Source organism: Podarcis pityusensis (assembly GCF_964106645.2).
Source record: "Podarcis pityusensis genome assembly, chromosome: 8".
NCBI classification, from domain to species: Eukaryota; Metazoa; Chordata; class Lepidosauria; order Squamata; family Lacertidae; genus Podarcis; species Podarcis pityusensis.
The window spans coordinates 64,717,562-64,736,059 of NC_138033.1; the positions used below are offsets into that span (position 1 = coordinate 64,717,562).

Genomic DNA, 18,498 nt, shown 5'->3' on the forward strand with positions numbered 1-18,498 from the left:
AGTGGCACGGCAGCAGCAGGAGGCCCCATTAGCTAAAGTGGTGCTTCAGTTTAAGAACAGTTTCAGGTTAAGAACAGGCCTCCAGAACGAATTAAGTTCTTAACCTGAGGTACCACTGTATTTAATGATAAATTCATATTTAAATATGACTCTTCCTATGCATTTAAGCAAAATTATCCTACTGATTTGGAAATGTATTGGGTAGGACTTACCAGCGAACCCAGGCAAAACTGCACATGAAAGTTAAATATGCGGGGTGAAATATGAGTGCGCTTGCTGATGATGCGTACGGCTTCCGTCCCCAGGGATTAAGTAGGATGGGCTCTCTCTCATCCTGCCCTGCATAGTGGGTGGGCTCAAAGCAAAAGGAGGTGCTGCCTCCCTTGTGGGTGGGTATTCTAGACCCCTTCCCTCCTAGAGAGCCAATATGGTGTAGTGGTTAGAATGTCGGACTACTAGGACTTCGGAGGAGCAGGGTTCAAATCCCTGCTTGGCTATGAGATGAGAACAGAATTCATGCGGTGGCGGCAGCGGTAGGCCCCATTAGCTAAAGTGGTACCTCAGTTTAAGAACAGTTTCAGGTTAAGAACGGACCTCCAGAACGATTTAAGTTCTTAACCCGAGGTACCACTGTACACGCTCCAATGCCTTCTTTCAGTAAGTTCAGAAGTCCTCCTGGCTCAACAGGCGAAAGGGCCGTGGGTCAGTTGTAGAGCATCTGCTGTGATTTGCTAAAGGCCCCTGGTCCTTGGCATCTCCGGGAAGGCCTGGGAGAGGCTTCTACTGCAAAACCTGAAGAGTCACTGCCAGTCCATGTGTTTGGTGGGTCAGTGCCTTGACTGGGTGTAAGTCAGCTTCTGGCATTCCTATGAACTCAGCAGGAGTGGGACACAGCACAGACCGCATCTCCAGAACCCCGAAATAACAGAATGAGCAAGCACATTCGTTCTGCACTCTTTTTTCCATAACATAGAAGGCTCATCCCGGCCCCTAGTGCTGCCCATCTCTTCCCCCAGGGAGATGCACATCAAAGGATTGCCTCCTACCTGATGGTTGGCTGCAAGTGGTATTCAGGGGTATACTGCCTGCCTAGGGAGAATTCTCAGAGCATAATGTAAACAGAGTTTGACTGTGTTTGTGGATAAAGACCTGGATGTTGTGCTACAGTCCCAAAGCAAAAGGAAATTTGAAGGGATCCCCCGGAAGGTGGTAGACTCTCCTTGGAAGTTTTTTAATGGAGGTTGGATGGCCATCTGCCAGGGATTCTTCATTTGTGATTCCTGCATTGCAGGGGGTTAGACTAGATGACCCCTGCGATCCCTTCTGACTCTGCAATTCTGAGATTCTCTGAACAAGAGAGGTGGTAGTGGCACCCTTCTGGAATTCAGGGCGAGGTATTCTGTAGCGGTTAGAGACCCAAGGGAGTGGGGAGAGAGGAATCCTGCAATACTGATTTCTGAGGCGGCACTAGGACTTCTTTTTTTGCCCCGTTTCTTATTTTCTTTCATTCTTCCTTTCATGCTGCAGTTTCAGTGCAATCTTCACAGAGAGAGAGAGAGAGGAAGGAAGGAAGGGGGGGGGTGTACAGCCACATTGTGCAGGAATTAGATCCGACTCTGGTGACCTTGGTACTGACATCCTGGCTTTTGTTTGCAAAATTGGGCAGAATGCAAGTGACAAATGGGGAGATAGGAGACAAACGCAAACAATGAGCCTCTCCTGGAAGGGACAATGGATGGGGCTTAATTGATTTTCCTTTTCTTCTTTTCCTTTTTTCTGCGAAGACATTGATTTGACCCTGTAAGACACACAGAGAGCCGATCATTAGGGGGCTTAATGCACATCGAAATGTGGTTTATTATCGCAAAAACCCTGACTGCACACGTGGCAGCTTTGTCTTTTAATTATTATTTTAATGACATCTTTGTTATCTCCAGGCCTGCAAAATCTTTCTCTTTCTCCTTCCCCTCCTCCTCCGCTCGCTCAGTCCTCTCTCCCTTGCCCTCCCCACCCCCTCTATAAGCACCATAAGCGATGGGACACTTCTGGAGACTGGGGAAGTTGAGGGTGGCTCAGCTAAATGAAAAGGGCCGCCACTGCAGCTCTAAAGCCGGCGGGAAATTTCATTTCATTTTGCTGTTTCTACCCTGTGCAGTTTGTGAGAAGGAAAACGCCCTCAGAGGTGCACAATGATTTTTTTTTTTAAGCACAAAATCTCCAAATATAACAATTGACAAAGCATTTATAGTTGCCAAACACATATAATAACGAGGATGGGTTGGGTTTTGCACAGAAAACCCAGATATCTTAGGGAAGGGCTGTAGCACAGTTGCAGAGTATCTGCTTTGAGTGTAAAAAGTCCCAGGTTCAATCCTAGAAGGCGTTTCCAGGCAGGTCTGCAAAAGACTTCCTGTCTGAAACCTTGGAGAGACACTGTCAGACAGTGTAGACAATACAAAGCTAGATGGCTCTATATAAGGCAGCTTCCTACGGTCCTATAATCTTCACTTTCTACAAGTTTCTAGTCCTTATGGAAATAAATATCTTCATGCATGTTTAGGGGCACTTCCTGTTTGCTGAAACTTATTTTATATGTTGCATTCATGTCCCACCTTTCCTCCACGAAGCTCAAGGTGGCCTATGTACTTCTCCTACCTATTTTATCTTCACAACAATCCTGTGAGGTAGGTTAGCCCAAGAATGAGTGATTACCCCAAGGTCACCCAGTGAGCTTCATGGATGAGGAGGGATTTGAACCCTGGTCTCCCAGGTTCTAGTCCAGCACTCTAACCACTACACCACACTGGCTACCAGAAGGGGGACAGCAGCTGAGTCTTTGCAGTAGACAGCAGCTGTGAAGGTCTGGAATGTGGCAACATGAGAACGGGTCTTTTCTGTGGTGGCTTTTTGCTTGTGGAATGCTCTCCCCAGGATGGCTCACTTGACACCATCATTACATAGCTTTAAGTGCCAGGCAAAGCTATTTCTTTCCCTCAGGCCTAATTGGATTTTAATTATCTGTGGTCTCCATGAGTGGGTGGGACGTTCCAATACCTGCCTTTTTCCTTTTTGAAAAGGGCTGTGTTTCAGATTTTTCTTTGTTTTCTTTGATGCTGATTTATTTTAGGTCACTTTGAGTTACCTGGGCTAAAAAGCAACTTATTGATGATGATGATCATCATAATAATACAATGTAGTATCAAGCAATTGTGATCCCACACTTTCCAGTGCATTTATGCATTAGAGTCGTACCATGGTTTTCGAACAGCTTAGTTCTCGAACGTTTTGGCTCCTGAACGCCGCAAAGCTGGAAGTGACCGTTCCGGTTTGCAAACTAATTTTGGAAGCCAAACATCTGTCAGGGCTTCTGTGGCTTCTGATTGGCTGCAGGAGCCGCGCTTTGGTTTCTGAACGTTTTGGAAGTCGAATGGACTTCCGCAATGGATTCTGTTCGACTTCCAAGGTACGGCTGTACTTTCCTTACCCCAAAATGTTGTGTGTGTGTGTGAGAGAGAGAGAGGGTGGGGTGGGGTGGGGTGTGATTTCACAAGACTTCCAAATCTACTTTAATTGTGCAACATGAGTTTGCTGGTATATGACTGACACCCCCTGTCTTCAAAACAGTGGAAGCCTGGAAGCCACCATTGAATGCACCATTAAAGCCTCCAGGAATGCAGACAGCCAGAGATTTGGTTTGTCAAGTGAAAGAGAGGACATTCACAACCCTTCTCAAGATGCCAGTGCTAAGACAGCCCCTGTAAAACACACAACACAAAAGGAAAAGGGATATGGATGGAGGAGGGGGGGAGGAAAGAAAAGAAAACTTGCGCACTATTTCTTTGATGGACCTTGTTCTGCATTTGAAGGCTGGAAAGCAAACTGCTTCCCACAGGGAGCTCTTGCCATTGGTGTCAATCCTCCTGCAATGTCTGTCACAAGGGCAAATGGAGGGTTGCACCATAGACCTTGCACAGCGGACTTTTCCCATGGGAAACTTTGCTGGCCACTTTTTATTTTCTGCTTAGAACACTTAGTAGGTTCCTTGCAGCTGATGGCATCTTGCACCCAGCATTGGCCATCACAATGGCCTTGTTGACTCATGCAGGAAGTGGGAAGGAGGTGGTCCTATGGGAGAATGGACAGCTACTCAATAAAGACTGCTGCTTTAGTCCCCAAACACAGAAGCATAGAGTTGGAAGGGACCCTGGGGATCATCTAGTCCAACCCACTGCAATGCGGGAATAGGCAGCTGTCCCATATGCGGATCAAACCTGCAACCTTGGCATTATTAGCACCACGCTCTAGCCAACTGAGCTATCCAGGCTACATGGCTCATGCCAAAAAAGATGACATCTTTTTTTTGTTTTTAAAAAAGAAAGATGTTCACTAAGGGTAGGGACCCTTAGTACATTTGGAGAGGAATCTGTTTATAGCCACTGAAATCCCAAGTGGGATTAGGCAGTAAATGTATACAGCGTGTTGAATGTGCTTGATCGAGGGGCCTCTTGTCTCGATTTCCTGGTTTTGAATCATAAAAAGCCGCCCTGATTAAACAAATAAGGTAGAAAAACCATATCAGAGTTAATGACTTCCAAGGCTGACCATCAATTGGCCAAGCGTTAATCAAAAGGCCCCCATAAAGCCAGGCTTCAGAGGGGCTTTCACAGCCATTAATCTCTCTAAGCAGTTCATTTCTCTCCCCCCCGCCCCGTTCCCCCTGCCATCCCCCCTCCCTTGGTGTGTGCTTTTTTCTAATGTGGCAAAAAAGAACATAAATTTCTCTCTCATAACATTGATATCCCTTTATGGTAACCTCTCCAAGAGCGGGATCCCTTTATACGAGTTTGATAGAATATATAAATTGCATCAGAAGCAGCTCTGTAGGATTTCTGTGATTGACTACGGCACCAGGAGCGGACGCAGCGGTCCCAGCGCCGTAATAAGGCCATTACGCATTGCTCGGTTTTTATATTCTCCAGCAGAGCTTTGCTTGGCAAGGGAGGACGTGGTGGTGGGGAGGGAGAGGGGATCACACACTTTTTTTGCAAGCTGAGCTGTGCAGGGGACGGTTGCCGGAAGCTGCTCACGGCCCTATAAGCCGCTTGTGAACTGTAACTCCTCTAACGTCTGTGCAGGGAGTAGGATCGCACCCGGGTAGGCTCTGTTCACACCTTTGTATCAGTGCATGGGACGTGGGTGGCGCTGTGGGTTAAACCACAGAGCCTAGGACTTGCCGATCAGAAGATCAGCGGTTCAGATCCCCATGAGTGAGCTCCCATTGCTCGGTCCCTGCTCCTGCCCACCTAGCAGTTCGAAAGCACGTCAAAGTGCAAGTAGATAAATAGGTACCGCTCCGGTGGGAAGGTTTCCGTGCACTGCTCTGGTTCGCCAGAAGCGGCTTAGTCCTGCTGGCCACATGACCCGGAAGCTGTACGCCGGCTCCCTCGGCCACTAAAGCGAGATGAGCGCCACAACCCCAGAGTCGGTCACGACTGGACCTAATGGTCAGGAGTCCCCTTTACCTTTACCTATCAGTGCATGGGGGCTGCCCCATCACTCTCTGCCTTAAGAGGAGGACCCCAGCTGCTGGATCAGACCAAAGGCCCATCCAGTCCACCAGCCCCAAATAGCCTCGGTCAAGTATATCTGAAGGAGCGTCTCCACCCCCATCGTTCTACCCGGACACTGAGGTCCAGCGCTCAAAGAGGACAACAACTACCAAACTTTTAGAAGACATCTGAAGGCAGCCCTGTTTAGGGAAGCTTTTAATGTTTGATGCATTACTGTATTTTAATATTTGGTTGGAAGCCGCCCAGAGTGGCTGGGGAGGCCCAGCCAGATGGGTGGGGTATAAATAAATTATTATTATTATTATTATTATTATTATTATTATTATTATTATCTTGCTTCTCCCGATGGGCCAGCAGAGCCTGAGGACAACAGCCCTCTCCTGCTTGTTTGCCCTTGAATTGAACATCTGATACCCAGAGATAGACTGCCCCTGAAAGTGGAGGCTCTGTATAACCCTCCTAGATTACAGTGCTGACCTGACTCTTTCTTCCTTCCTTTAAAGCCTGTGTACATCACCATGTCCTACATACAGGAAATTCCATCAGATGCTCTAATTAGGTGTGTGCAGACTTGTCTTATGGCTTATATGTCAGACCTTGCTGATGAGCCTCTCCAACCGGCTCGGAATCACCACCTCCATCAGCAATTCTTCAAGCAGCGTCTATCACCGCTGTGAAACTTTTTAATTTAACCTTTCACATAAAAGTCTAATGAGAAGCCAGGAGTGTTTTTCATTTTCTTTCATAGAGGAGTGGGGAAACAGGCCTGACTTGGGTCATTCCTGCTCTTTACCTCTAGATTAGATTACCCTGATGCACTTTGTGGGGGGCTGCCCTTGAAGACTGCCCTGGTCCAGAAGGTGGCTGCAAAGGCTCTGAGAGGGTTGTCCCTCCAGGCCACAACTCAAGCATTCCCTGTCAGAATGGAGATATCCAGGGAAGTCTTCCCAGTTTCTTCACTGCCTGCTCTCAGGGGCGGCAAAGACCATTTTATTCAAGTGGGAACATTTTAGAGAGCGTATGTTCTCTGCTGCCGTTTTAATTTGATGTGAATTGGTATTATTCAATGCCAAAATCTACTGTCTTTTCTGCATCTTGACATTTCTGTAAGCCGCCTTGCAATATTTTGTTAAAAGGTTGGGGTGTAATAAAGCACAATTATGCTGTTTCCACGTTTTATTGAGTACCAAATAATTAAGTCATATTGGAAGAGGAAACTTGCGCTGTCATAGTGTGCTGTTTTTAGTCGTATTATTGTGTAATTTGAACTGCTAGGTCAATAATCTTCTAGAGGACCATCTCCTTTAAGAAAATATGTGCTTAGCCTTAATGAACTTTGGCTCTTTAAACTCCGAGGCCCTCCACACTTCCTTTTCAGGGTGATTTGTTCTCATGATGCCATCAGGGTGCTTATAGGCAATACGGCGTTCAATACTGTTTGCGTCTGCAAAAATGTCAGGGCGGACACATGTCTTTTTTCCCAGTCAGTGTGCTCTCTGTTATCCTGTAACTTTTCAAGTTTGAGTTTCTCCAGAATGGGTTTAGATACGACAGACGGTAGACCCATTTTGTTCCTGCGTTGATGGCAATTAAAGAAAATAATCTGCGTTCATTTAGGCTAACTTTGCTGAATCTACATCTTAACAAATTTGAAGTGGACTGTTGGAAAATCTCTCCAGGCCCCAGTAAGCTTTTAACTAGAGGGATTCCTCCCTCCCACCTAATACACAATATTTTCTTAAACCATATGGTGAGTACCACCTGGAATATGTTTCCCAAAAATTACAGAGGAAAAGCATAAGTAAGATTTTAATGTAAATTGATGTCATCTCCCCAAGAACCCTGAAGTAAACAAGTGTGAAATAATGTCCACTCTGGAGCAGATAAACCTGCTTATTACTATTTTGAAATTCTTTCTTGAGGTGATTTCTTGATTAGGTCAACCAAAATGTCACAAAACAGCATGAGAACTTTAGAGCCACCTGGAACTCTTCATCAGGCTAGGTGGTCAATAAAGCGGGAGGCCTGGGAGCAGCGATGGAGCAAGCCAATTGGGTGCCTGGGGCGGCGTGCGTGCCCTGGGCCCAGGGGTGGGGCGAGCTGGGACAGGACACTCCATGGGGCCTCTGAGGAGTCTGCCTGCCTCCTCCCACTCAGCTGCCCTACAGCTGAGAAAGAGGCAGCGGGAGGACCATTTGGGGCAGCGTGGAGCCTGTGGGCACCCAAGCCACTGCATCACTCCCAGGAGAGACACGTGGCTCGGACGCGCTGCAGGCCCCGTGGCGAGGGCTGCCTGGCATTTTGTCACCCCCCTCTGTGGGGTGGACCATCCCCCACTGCACCCCCTTCCTCCGCCCCTGCCTGGGAGTGGCAGAACAAACCATGGGCTCCTGGTCAAGCCCTACATCTGCCCCTTATGAACATTTTCTGGGAGAATGTAAAAGGAAGGGATGGGGCTCAGTCTCAGGAGCCTTGCAGGGTCCAGCTTTCTCCAAGGCCTGACGGAAAGGAGAAATAACAACGACCTGATTCCCCCATCTCTGGAAATACAAATTCTAATGAGCCAACACAGTTACCTTTTTATTTTTAAGGCAACCACACGGTTGAAATGTGTTTAGCAATTTATTTTTATTTTTAGCTCACCTTTTCTCCCCAAGGAGCTCCCGGTGGTGTACATGGTTCTCCCTCCCTCTCCTCATTTAATCCCCACAACGACCTTGCGAGGTAGATTAGGCTGAGAGTGAGTGACAGGCCCACGGTTGCTGCAGTGAGCTTCATGACTGAGTGGCGATTTGAACCCTGGTCTCTCCCAGGTCCTAGTCCGACGCTCCAACCACCACACCACACTGGCTCTGGGGTATTGTTTATCTACCTCATGGTGCTTTTGAACATACTCTTGTCCTCTAGGCAATGTTTTATGGTGTCAAACATCAATGTCAGGTGTCAAACGTAAGTTAATTATTATTATTGGGGTTGGGGGAAATGGCAGGGTCTTTTTTTAATGGTCCTAACTTTCCCATTATGTCTCAGTGTCAAGACGTCAGGAACTATTTCTGTCATTTGTGACTATTCTTGCTAGTCAGAAAGCAAGGCCCCCCTTTCCCATTCACCATCCACTTACCTCCCAGGAGAGCTTGGTGAAGAATGGGTGGAATGATATCTTTAACCGTTGTTTTAATCGATGGCGCTAAATCATTCCTGCCATGTTGGAAGAGGGAAATGGCTTTGCCACCGTCTGGTATTTTTAAGTTGTATTGTTATTGATTGCATAACTGTGGAGCTGCTAGGTCAGTGAACCTTTAAGAGGATTATCTCTTTTAAGAAAAAGTGACGTCGTGATGCCTTTAGGCTTTATGGAACTTGGGAGGCGCCGAAATAAATGTGCTGATGAATTGGCGGGATGACTTGGAAAAGCAAACTGAAACTGGGGGGGGGGGGGTGTTGAACCATTTCACGAAACCCTCCTTGAATTTCCTGGGTTACTTCTGCAAATGTTTAGGTCTGAATTTTGGAGTTTCCTGCCAGAGCCCAAGTCCAGGATTACTGTATTTTTTGCTCTATAAGACTCACTTGTTCCCTCCTAAAAGGTAAGGGGAAATGTGTGTGCGTCTTATGGAGCGAATGCAGGCTACACAGCTATCCCAGAAGCCAGAACAGCAAGAGGGATCGCTGCTTTCGCTGCGCAGCGATCCCTCTTGTTGTTCTGGCTTCTGAGATTCAGAATACTTTTTTTCTTGTTTTCCTCCTCCAAAAACTTGGTGCATCTTATGGTCTGGTGCGTCTTATAGAGTGAAAAATACGGTAACTTAAGATGACTTGGTTTTGGTTCATCTGGCTTGGGACCCCTCTGGGCCAGTCTTTTGTTGTGGGCGTCTCCTGCAACATTTTTTTTTATATTCTGCCTTTTTTGCTGTGCTGCCACGCTTTCCAAATTACTACCACATTACTTCTGTCTGGAGAGGCTGTAGAACAACAAAATCGGGACAAAAACAAGCCGGAACATCTGTAGCATCAAAAATTATGGGATTTCACCAGGAGGTTATGGGCAGACACTCCAAGTGTCCCTATTTTCCAGGGACGGTCCTGATTTACAGAAGCTATCCTGGTTTCTGATTTGATCCCAGAATGTCCCACTTTTCCTTAGGTAAAGGTAAAGGGACCCCTGACCATTAGGTCCAGTCGTGGCCGACTCTGGGGTTGCGGCGCTCATCTCGCTTTATTGGCCGAGGGAGCCCGGAGTACAGCTTCCGGGTCATGTGGCCAGCATGACTAAGCCGCTTCTGGTGAACCAGAGCAGTGCACGGAAACACCGTTTACCTTCCTGCCGGAGCGGTACCTGTTTATCTACTTGCACTGGCATGCTTTCAAACTGCTAGGTTGGCAGGAGCAGGGACTGAGCAACGGGAGCTCACCCCGTCACGGGGATTTGAACCGTGACCTTCTGATTGGCAAGTCCTAGGCTCTGTGGTTTAACCCACAGTGCCACCCGCGTCCCTATTTTCATTGGCGGTATGAAGTTGTGCGGCCCTGAGCCAAGGAGACAAGTAACTATACAACCTTTAGGAGACATCTGAAGGCAGCCCTGTATAGGGAAGTTCTTTAATGTTTAATGCTTTATTATTATTATTATTATTATTATCATCATCATCATCATCATTATTATTATTATTATTATTTTAAATGTTGGAAGCCACTCAGATTGTCTGGGGAAACCCAGTCAGATGTGCAGGGTAAAAAGAATAAAATTGTTGTTGTTGAATTCCTATTTTCATTGGAGAAATGTCAGAGGGTATTGAGGAATGTGCACTGATTGGCAGTGCAGCAGTGCGACTGTCTCATAAGCATTTGCAGACACAAGCAGTGTTGAGAGTGGGGTCGCGTGTGACTGCCCTGATAGCATCATGAGCAGAAAACCTTGTGGATGTGCAGTAAAGAGGCCATCTGGAGGTCCCTTCAGCATCCGGTGACACAATCCCCTGGGAAACTGGCAGAACTCAAGACATAGTTTCTGCTGCTGCTGCTGGAGGTAGGGTTAAGGCTGCACCCTTTGGGTACGTGATTCTTGTATTTTTCTCAATAGACATTTGCAGAATGGGAGGACTTCTCTGCTGGGTAACCATGTTGCTCAGAAGCCGTTCATTACGGCATCCACACAGCCCTAATAAAGCACACAACACAGAGATCTGGCACCACAGGAATACCCAGAGGATGTGAAGTATGAGCCTTAACACTAAGACTATTGGAAACAAGATATTTTTTGTGTCTCATTTGGGAATACTCAAATTGTATTTTGTGGCTCTGGCAGATGCCTGGGCCAGCTGGTTGGAGAAAAAAGTGTAGGGTTCTCTATCTGGAGTTGGTACCACATAGGAAGCCTTTTGCATTTTTGTTTGAGAAATACCGCTGCTTTTGAAACAAACCTGTTCTCATGCTTCTGTTAGGCAGGTTCGGGAGCTTTTGGGTGGGCTCAAAAGAGACTCCAGATGATAGTTGCAAGGGAAGGGAAGAATGCTGTTTCTATACGCAGGTCAGACTCTCTGGAACCTGCACTGGGATGTGATAAGAAGAGCTGTGGATCTTAAAAGGCAAGGTTCTCGTGGCACAAACTGTTCCTGGGTTGAAGCTGCTACTGGTGTCAGGCACGTTTGGCCTGTGTGTGTCCCAGCTCCCTTATTCAGTTATCCCGTGGCTGAATGCGATAGACTTTGTTAGGGCACAGCAGTGCTTGTTTTCAGGGTCTGGTTGGCTGAGGCGGAGAGCGGGGGAGCCTCCAGCCCAAGAACAGACCCTCCAAGTGACCCTCCAAGTATTTTCCAGGGATGTCCTTGATTTAGAGCAGCCGTCCTGGTTTCTGATTTGATCCTGGAATGTCCCACTTTTCCTTAGGTAAAGGTAAAGGGACCCCTGACCATTAGGTCCAGTCGTGGCTGACTCTGGGGTTGCGGCGCTCATCTTGCTTTATTGGTTGAGGGAGCCGGCGTACAGCTTCCGGGTCATGTGGCCAGCATGACTAAGCCGCTTCTGGCGAACTAGAGCAGCGCACGGAAACGGCGTTTACCTTCCCACTGGAGCGGTACCTATTTATCTACTTGTACTTTGATGTGCTTTCAAACTGCTAGGTTGGCAGGAGCAGGGACCAAACAACGGAAGCTCACCCCGTCGCGGGGATTTGAACCGCCAACCTTCTGATCGACAAGTCCTAGGCTCTGTGGTTTAACCCACAGCGCTACCCGCGTCCCCATAGGATGCCTCTATTTTCACTGGAGTAATGTTGGAGAGTATGGCGTTATCCGACCCCTGAGCCATCTGAAGGCAGTCCTGTATAGGGCAGGTTTTTTTTTTAAAAAAAAGTTTAATGTTTTATTATGTTTTTGTATATGTTGGAAGCTGCCTGGAGTGGCTGGGGCAACCCAGTAAGATGTGTGGAATATCAATAGTAAAATTACCATTATGGAATGGGACGTCTCTATTTTCATCAGAGAAATGTTGGAGGCTATGCAAGAGCCCCCCAAGGAGAGAATCAGACTGGCTGGATGAAGAAGAGCAGTGGGAGCCTGCCTCCCAAAAGCCCCCCCCCCCCGGGAGGGCTCCACAGCCGCAGACCCTAGTGCCTGGTGGTGGGACACGGAGGAGCAGTCAGCAGAAGGGACGAGCTGGGAGCTGTTAGAAGCAGGAGATCTGAGCGATCAAGGGGTGTCTGCAGTGCTTTTTTTCCTAAAAGAATGTTTAGGGTTACTCTCATTTTCCCACTCATATTGAAATACTGCCCCTCAATGAGGCCAAACTTAGATTCACAAAATATTCAGGGCTATGCGTACCCCTGTGGTGTCCTCCCAGAAAAAAAGGACTGTGTGTGTGTGTGCATTTCACCTGGTGCTGAAATGACTTCAGAGCAATCCAATACAATCTATTGCAGCTTAAATGGATGGCCCCTCCAGAATTTGACACACACACACACACACACACACAGAGAGAGAGAGAGAGAGAGAGAGAGAGGAATTTGTAAATTTCTTTGTGCTTTGCTATTCAGAACTGAAATAGATGACCTTTCACACTCATGCAATACTGTACCATACAATACATGCCAGCCTGGGGAAATAGATAGATAGATAGATAGATAGATAGATAGATAGAGGGAATACAATGGTACCTCAGGTTACAGATGCTTCAGGTTACAGACTCCGCTAACCCAGAAATATTACCTCAGGTTAAGAACTTTGCTTCAGGATGAGAACAGAAATCGTGCTCCTGCGGCGCCGCAGCAGCAGGAGGCCCCATTAGCTAAAGTGGTGCTTCAGGTTAAGTACAGTTTCAGGTTAAGAACGGACCTCCGGAACGAATTAAGTACTTAACCTGAGGTACCACTGTATTCTGATGAGGGGATGAGTTTTGTTCCACATGTCAAATTTATGAAGGAGGGGTGGGGGGACGGCAAGCCTTGTGGGGAGCTTCTCCTCCTCCATCCGCCTCTCTCAAATATTGTGCAGATAACTATGTTCAGAACTGGAGCTTCTGAGCTATACTGACATGAAGCCACTTGTTTCCAGAGACTCAGACACTGTTGCTCATTGAGGGATGGGACCTGGCATTCCCAGGCTGCAGCCCTGCGGATGGTCACCTTAACCTAGCCAAAGCTGCAGGTCAGGGGTGAAACTAGGCTTTATTTCACCCGGGTCAAAGACACCCCTTCCCTGTTTGTGTGCTCACACGCACAGGCTGAGAACCTCAGTGGCACCCCTCTGGAGGTTTCACCTGGGGCAAAAAACCTGGCTGCAGGAAGTGGAAGGCACAACTTGAAAGCCTTACCCTGGTTGGCTCCTCCTTGGGGGCAGGATGAAGAGAGGGAGCGAGGAGGAAAAAGAAAAGGAAAGAAGTGAGAATCAGGGAAAGAGAGAGAAAGAGTTCAGCAGCAGAGTAGGAATAGGGGAAATGCAGAACAAATTGTGTCCTATATTGAATCGATACAGGATATAGCATTTTATACTGAAATATGGGACAATCCTGTATTACACAGGACAGGGGGCCGGGCAACCTGTCTTGGGGTCTACCTTGTGGAACACACTCCCTGTGCACATAAGGCAGGCCCTGACTGTGGTGCGCATAGCTGCCACCCCAATGCATAGCTGGCCCTATAGAAATATTTTAATAAAACGAGTAAAGAACATGACAATGCTGGCAATTCTATCTGTATGTCATCCAAGTCGGCGAACAGATACCCAGTTAGCTTCAGAAAGGGGGCCGTGGGTTGTTGCTTCTCATTTTGGGTGTCCTGACTGGGATTGTTATCTGTGTGCGTGTGGGAGGGGAGAAGGGGAAGAGTCGCCTCTTGCCTTGCAAGGATGAAGGATTAAATCTTTTACAACACTTACCGGTGGCGATTTGTATTTTGTTCTCACGCCTGTTGACATGAAAATGTGTCTGTGGCTTCAGAGAAGCAGTGATGTCCATCAGCGTAATTGATGGATCACCGGCGTTTTAACCAAGCCGTTTAAATCTGCACATTATCCAAAAGTCTCAGTGCCTGCCCCCTTATTGAGATGTCGGAGGAAAGCTTAGCTCAGAGGCCCCTCTCACAGCTTCCCTTTGCATTCCCAGTTACAGTAAGCCCCCAGGAACGGCAGCCGCAAAGCACACTTATCGAGGGCGGCTTTCCGTTAGCTCTCTCAGCCCATTGATTAAAAATGGCACCGCTCACTCAGTCAACTGAAGTTGCAGTTGATTAAGCTGCTCGTTAGAGTTAGGAACCCGGCAAAGAAACAATTTGTCTTACTGTAACCTTTCCCCGTCCTTGCAGTATTTTGCTTCTTCTGGCTGTTAATTATTCTCTCTAAACAAAAAAGGCTTTTCATTTCTGAGCAGGACAAAGGAAGTGTACAGAGAAGGGGATTGCACAGTTTAAATGTCAGCTGGGGCAGGTCTGTCTTGATTTATGTGGATGGTGGGGGGCCAGGCAGGCGGAGGAAGGGCAGAGTCCCCACCAGTGGTGTAGAGTGGGTTGTCAGCACCCAGGGCAAGGCAAGTAATTTGCGCCCCCTAACCCGTGGATTTTAGCAGGGGGCAGAGAGCTGCGAGTGCGAGCGCGCGCCCCCCCCGATGTTGCGCCCGGTGCGGCCAGCCCCCCCTGCACCCCCCACGCTACGCCACTGGTCCCCACGGCATCTGGGGCAAGGAGCAAGCCATATACAGTGGTACCTTGGGTTAAGAACATAATTCGTTCTGGATGTCCGTTCATAACCTGAAACTGTTCTTAACCTGAGGTACCACTTTAGCTAATGGGGCCTCCCGCTGCTGCCATGCCACCGCACAATTTCTGTTCTCATCCTGAAGCAAAGTTCTTAACCCGAGGTACTATTTCTGGGTTAGCGGAGTCTGTAACCTGAAGCATCTGTAACCCGAGGTACCACTGTACATGTGAATCAAAGGGATCAAAGGGGGTCGCATGATCTGCTTCAGAGGGGGCCCCTTGGATTCAGTTCCAGAATTGGAGTGCCCGTTTCGCCACTGCTCTCTGTTCCTCCTGTCCTCTTCCCTTTACCAGTGGTAGCCAAGGTGTTGCCCCCCAGACAGTGTCCAGCACCACAGTGTTTGGGGCACCACATCGTCTTCCCCACTTGACATCATGGCACCGCCTACCTGCAGGCTGCTCACCTGGCAGTGAGGGGAAAGATGCAGAGGAATGGAAGGAGCCTGTTCAGTCGTGACAAACCACACACCTGCAGTGCACTCTGTACAAAATTTGGAAATGGCAACTGAAATGACCGAGGTCTCGGTTCCACTTTGGAATGAAGATCAGATAATCCTGGGAGAAACCAATATGAGAGACCATGGCGCATACACACACATGTGCACACACACTTACTTTTTTATTAAGTATTCTTAGCCTGCTCTTTAGGCGAAACAAACAAACATACCAGGTTTCCCCCAGAACAGTTGTCAAATGTCAGCGATCAGACCATCGCCACCATCAGGCTCACAATCTAAAAGACATGACACGAAAGGAAAAGGGGTTAGGAAGCAGGAGGAAAGACTGCAGACTTGGGCGCCATTTCTTGGTTGACGGGATTATTTTATTTTCTCACAGAATTTTATTGGTCTGTGAGTGTGATAAATAATTCTTCCCTCCCTGTCGTGACCAGCTGGAGCAGGAAAGACTTCAAGGACAGGAGGAGCCAAAGGTTGTCTGTTCAGAAGTTATTTTGAATATGTATTTTGAATACTTTACAGCCTGATTGGCCCCCAGAGGAGCTCACAATGAAAGTGTGTTCAAGGGTGTAACAAGAAGGCTACATGGGGAAGGTTGAATGTGGCCCACCCTTCTGGTGTCTGGTTGTTGATGTCCCAGTCCCCAGCTCTGGGCTCTGCTCTCTGGAGGGAGGGGTAGAAGGGACTGCAGAGGCATTGGACCGGATTGGGGTGTGTGTGTCTGTGTGTGTGTGTGTGTGTGTGTGTGTGTGTGTGTGTGTAAGGCCTGGTGAATGATCAAGATGCATAGGCATGATGCCCCAGTCTTCGGTGATGTCAAAGTCCCCTGACAGCTGATGATTTGCCGCGATCCCTGCTCTCATCAAGAGAAACGGTTTTTAGAGAAGTGAAAGCACTGATTTTTAATGGTTTTTCTTTTCACTTTCTCACCATTTGTGAGATGCTTGTGCGGTGCAATTAATAAGCTTCATTCACTCATTCATAATCTAACCCTCCCCTGTTTTTTCCTCTTTCAGGAAATTGCTGCATATCTAATAACATTTGAGAAACATGAAGAATGGCTAACAACCTCCCCTAAAACCAGGTAAGATTCCCCCAAAAGCCCTCCTTCTTGTGAAAATGCCCATTGATCTATTTTGCTCCTGATTTTACTTGACTGGCTAAATCAATTCATTGGTCACCCAGTGAAGGCAAAAGGCAGGGAGGGGCTCGATGGGGTGGGGGCCAGGTTGCAGAAGAACCAGCAGCCCACCAAGTCATGCTTGATAGCTTGTGACACCAAAGTCTCATTAATTGACTTAATGAGTATTTTATTGAATGAAATCAGACTGATTAAAACCAGGCCATCTGCAGTCTTGACAGGTGGGGAGGGGGGAGGCTGAAACCTGATGGCTTAACGTTTAATTGTTTCTGTTGAGAGGGATGGATTTCGAAGGCTTGGCTGAGCGAAGGGGTGTTGTCTGCTCAAGTCCGCGGCGTTCCCAATTGCTGCAAACCATTTTATACCAGACAGCAAAGGGAACCAGAACTGAAGGGAAAGTTGTGCGGGTGAATCTGAGATTGTCTGTTGTCCTGTCGGATTAAGCTTGCTGCGATGAGACCCTACCACCACTAGCCGTAGCCCGCTTTCCCAGGAAAGGCCACAACTGGAAGACCCGTTGTATACACTTTAGGTCGTAATTGCTACAAGGTCTTCCAGCTTTTAGAATTGTAGTAATTTTGCTCAGCCTCAGCTACAACAAATGAGAACAGAAGGTGTGTTTTCGTGCTGCGCAAAAATTGTGGACATTTTCAGTAGGGTTGAGAAGTATGTTGGGTTGGTTTTTTTTTAAAATCAGGTTGTTATTATTTTTCTTAACTCTATTCTCTGCAAAGGTTTGTATTTTGGGAAGGCTGTTTTGGGTCATTTTCTTCAAGTTGCAGATGTTACTGAATTCAGAATGACAGGGACAGGGGCTTATTGGAATTAAAGGTGACTTGAGAGCTCCTCTTGATAGCTCCACCACCTTCAGAAGTCCAGGCGTGGTGGTAGCTCAGGAGAGGGCCTTCTCTGCAGCAGCCCCTAAGTTGTGGAACTCCCTCCCCCCAGAAGTGTGCCTGGCAATGTCGCTCAGTCCTTCCCATGTTATGCTGAAGAGGCATCTGTTCACCCTGGCCTACGACACCTGAGATATGTATTTTAGGACCCATCCCATTCTCGTGATCATAATCTGAATTTTTTTAATTGTTGTAAGATGCCCTGGTGCTTTGTGGTAAAGGGCCATCAAGAGATTGAAATAATAAGAGATTAATGACACAATTTGGGAGGCGGGAGGTGGAACATCTCCCCTTCCATTTCTTTTTGTGCTGTAAGGAATTGCAATGCGATTAACATTTGCAAATAGCTGTCATTTCAGCAATATTCTATGTGGAATGTGGAATTTAAGTTCCGTTTTGAATATGACGCTTTCATCTCAAAATGTGAATCCTTTCCCTAAGGTACATTCTGCTACGTTCAGGGGGTCTTACGGCCAGGTAAGCATGTAATAAGAGTGTCATTTTAGAGGGACATCTTGGAGTGTATGTCAGATTCAGAAGTTCTGCGGCACTCCAGCTATCGCAAGGGGCTAAGCACAACTGCCTTCCAAACTCTTGAAGTGTTTTCAGGTATTGAAACTGGATATCTTCTGTCAAATAATCAGTGAATACAGTCAACGTGATTTGTTGCATATTAAAGTGTCAGAATTTGCAGTGGGGAGCATTGGATTTGCAGTGGGGAGCAAGGGATAGATTAATTTCAGCTGCAATGAGTTTAACCATAGGAGCTAACTCCTAGGAGCTGTGGGGCCTCCTGCCCCCACAATAAAATATTTGAGGGGGCCAGGCCCCCACAAAGTTGATAGAGATTCCCATTCAAATGCTGTGTGCGCACTGTGTCCTGTGACCAGTTATGTGGGGCAGGCCTTACCTTGGCCCCCACAATATTTTATACAAGTTGGCACCTCCGAGTTCAACATTTATTATTTTACACATTTTATAGCCAACTTTTCTTCCGTGATAGAACTCAAAAGAGCTGGCGTGGGGCTCCCAGAAAGCTGCTCATGTAGTTGCTGACCAGGCCAATTTTTGAAGAAAAACAAAGAGAAAAAAATAGGGGTTACGGAGGGAAAACTTCAGCTCAAAGACACAATAATTGTGTTTGTGAAGCCTCCCATTCCAAGCCCAGTTCTGAAACATCAGAAATTTT

The 18,498-nt window shown here is 47.3% G+C and overlaps 1 protein-coding gene across 3 annotated transcripts in view; it reads left to right on the top strand.

Moving 5' to 3' along the window:
- CAMTA1 (calmodulin binding transcription activator 1) overlaps positions 1 to 18,498 on the top strand; it is a 713,455-nt gene that overhangs the window by 188,771 nt on the left and 506,186 nt on the right. For all 3 annotated transcript variants that reach the window (XM_081017106.1, XM_081017105.1, XM_081017107.1), the window contains exon 3: positions 16,289 to 16,356. In XM_081017106.1, coding sequence (XP_080873232.1) covers positions 16,289 to 16,356 — 68 coding nt within the window. The remainder of the gene's footprint in view (positions 1 to 16,288; positions 16,357 to 18,498) is intronic.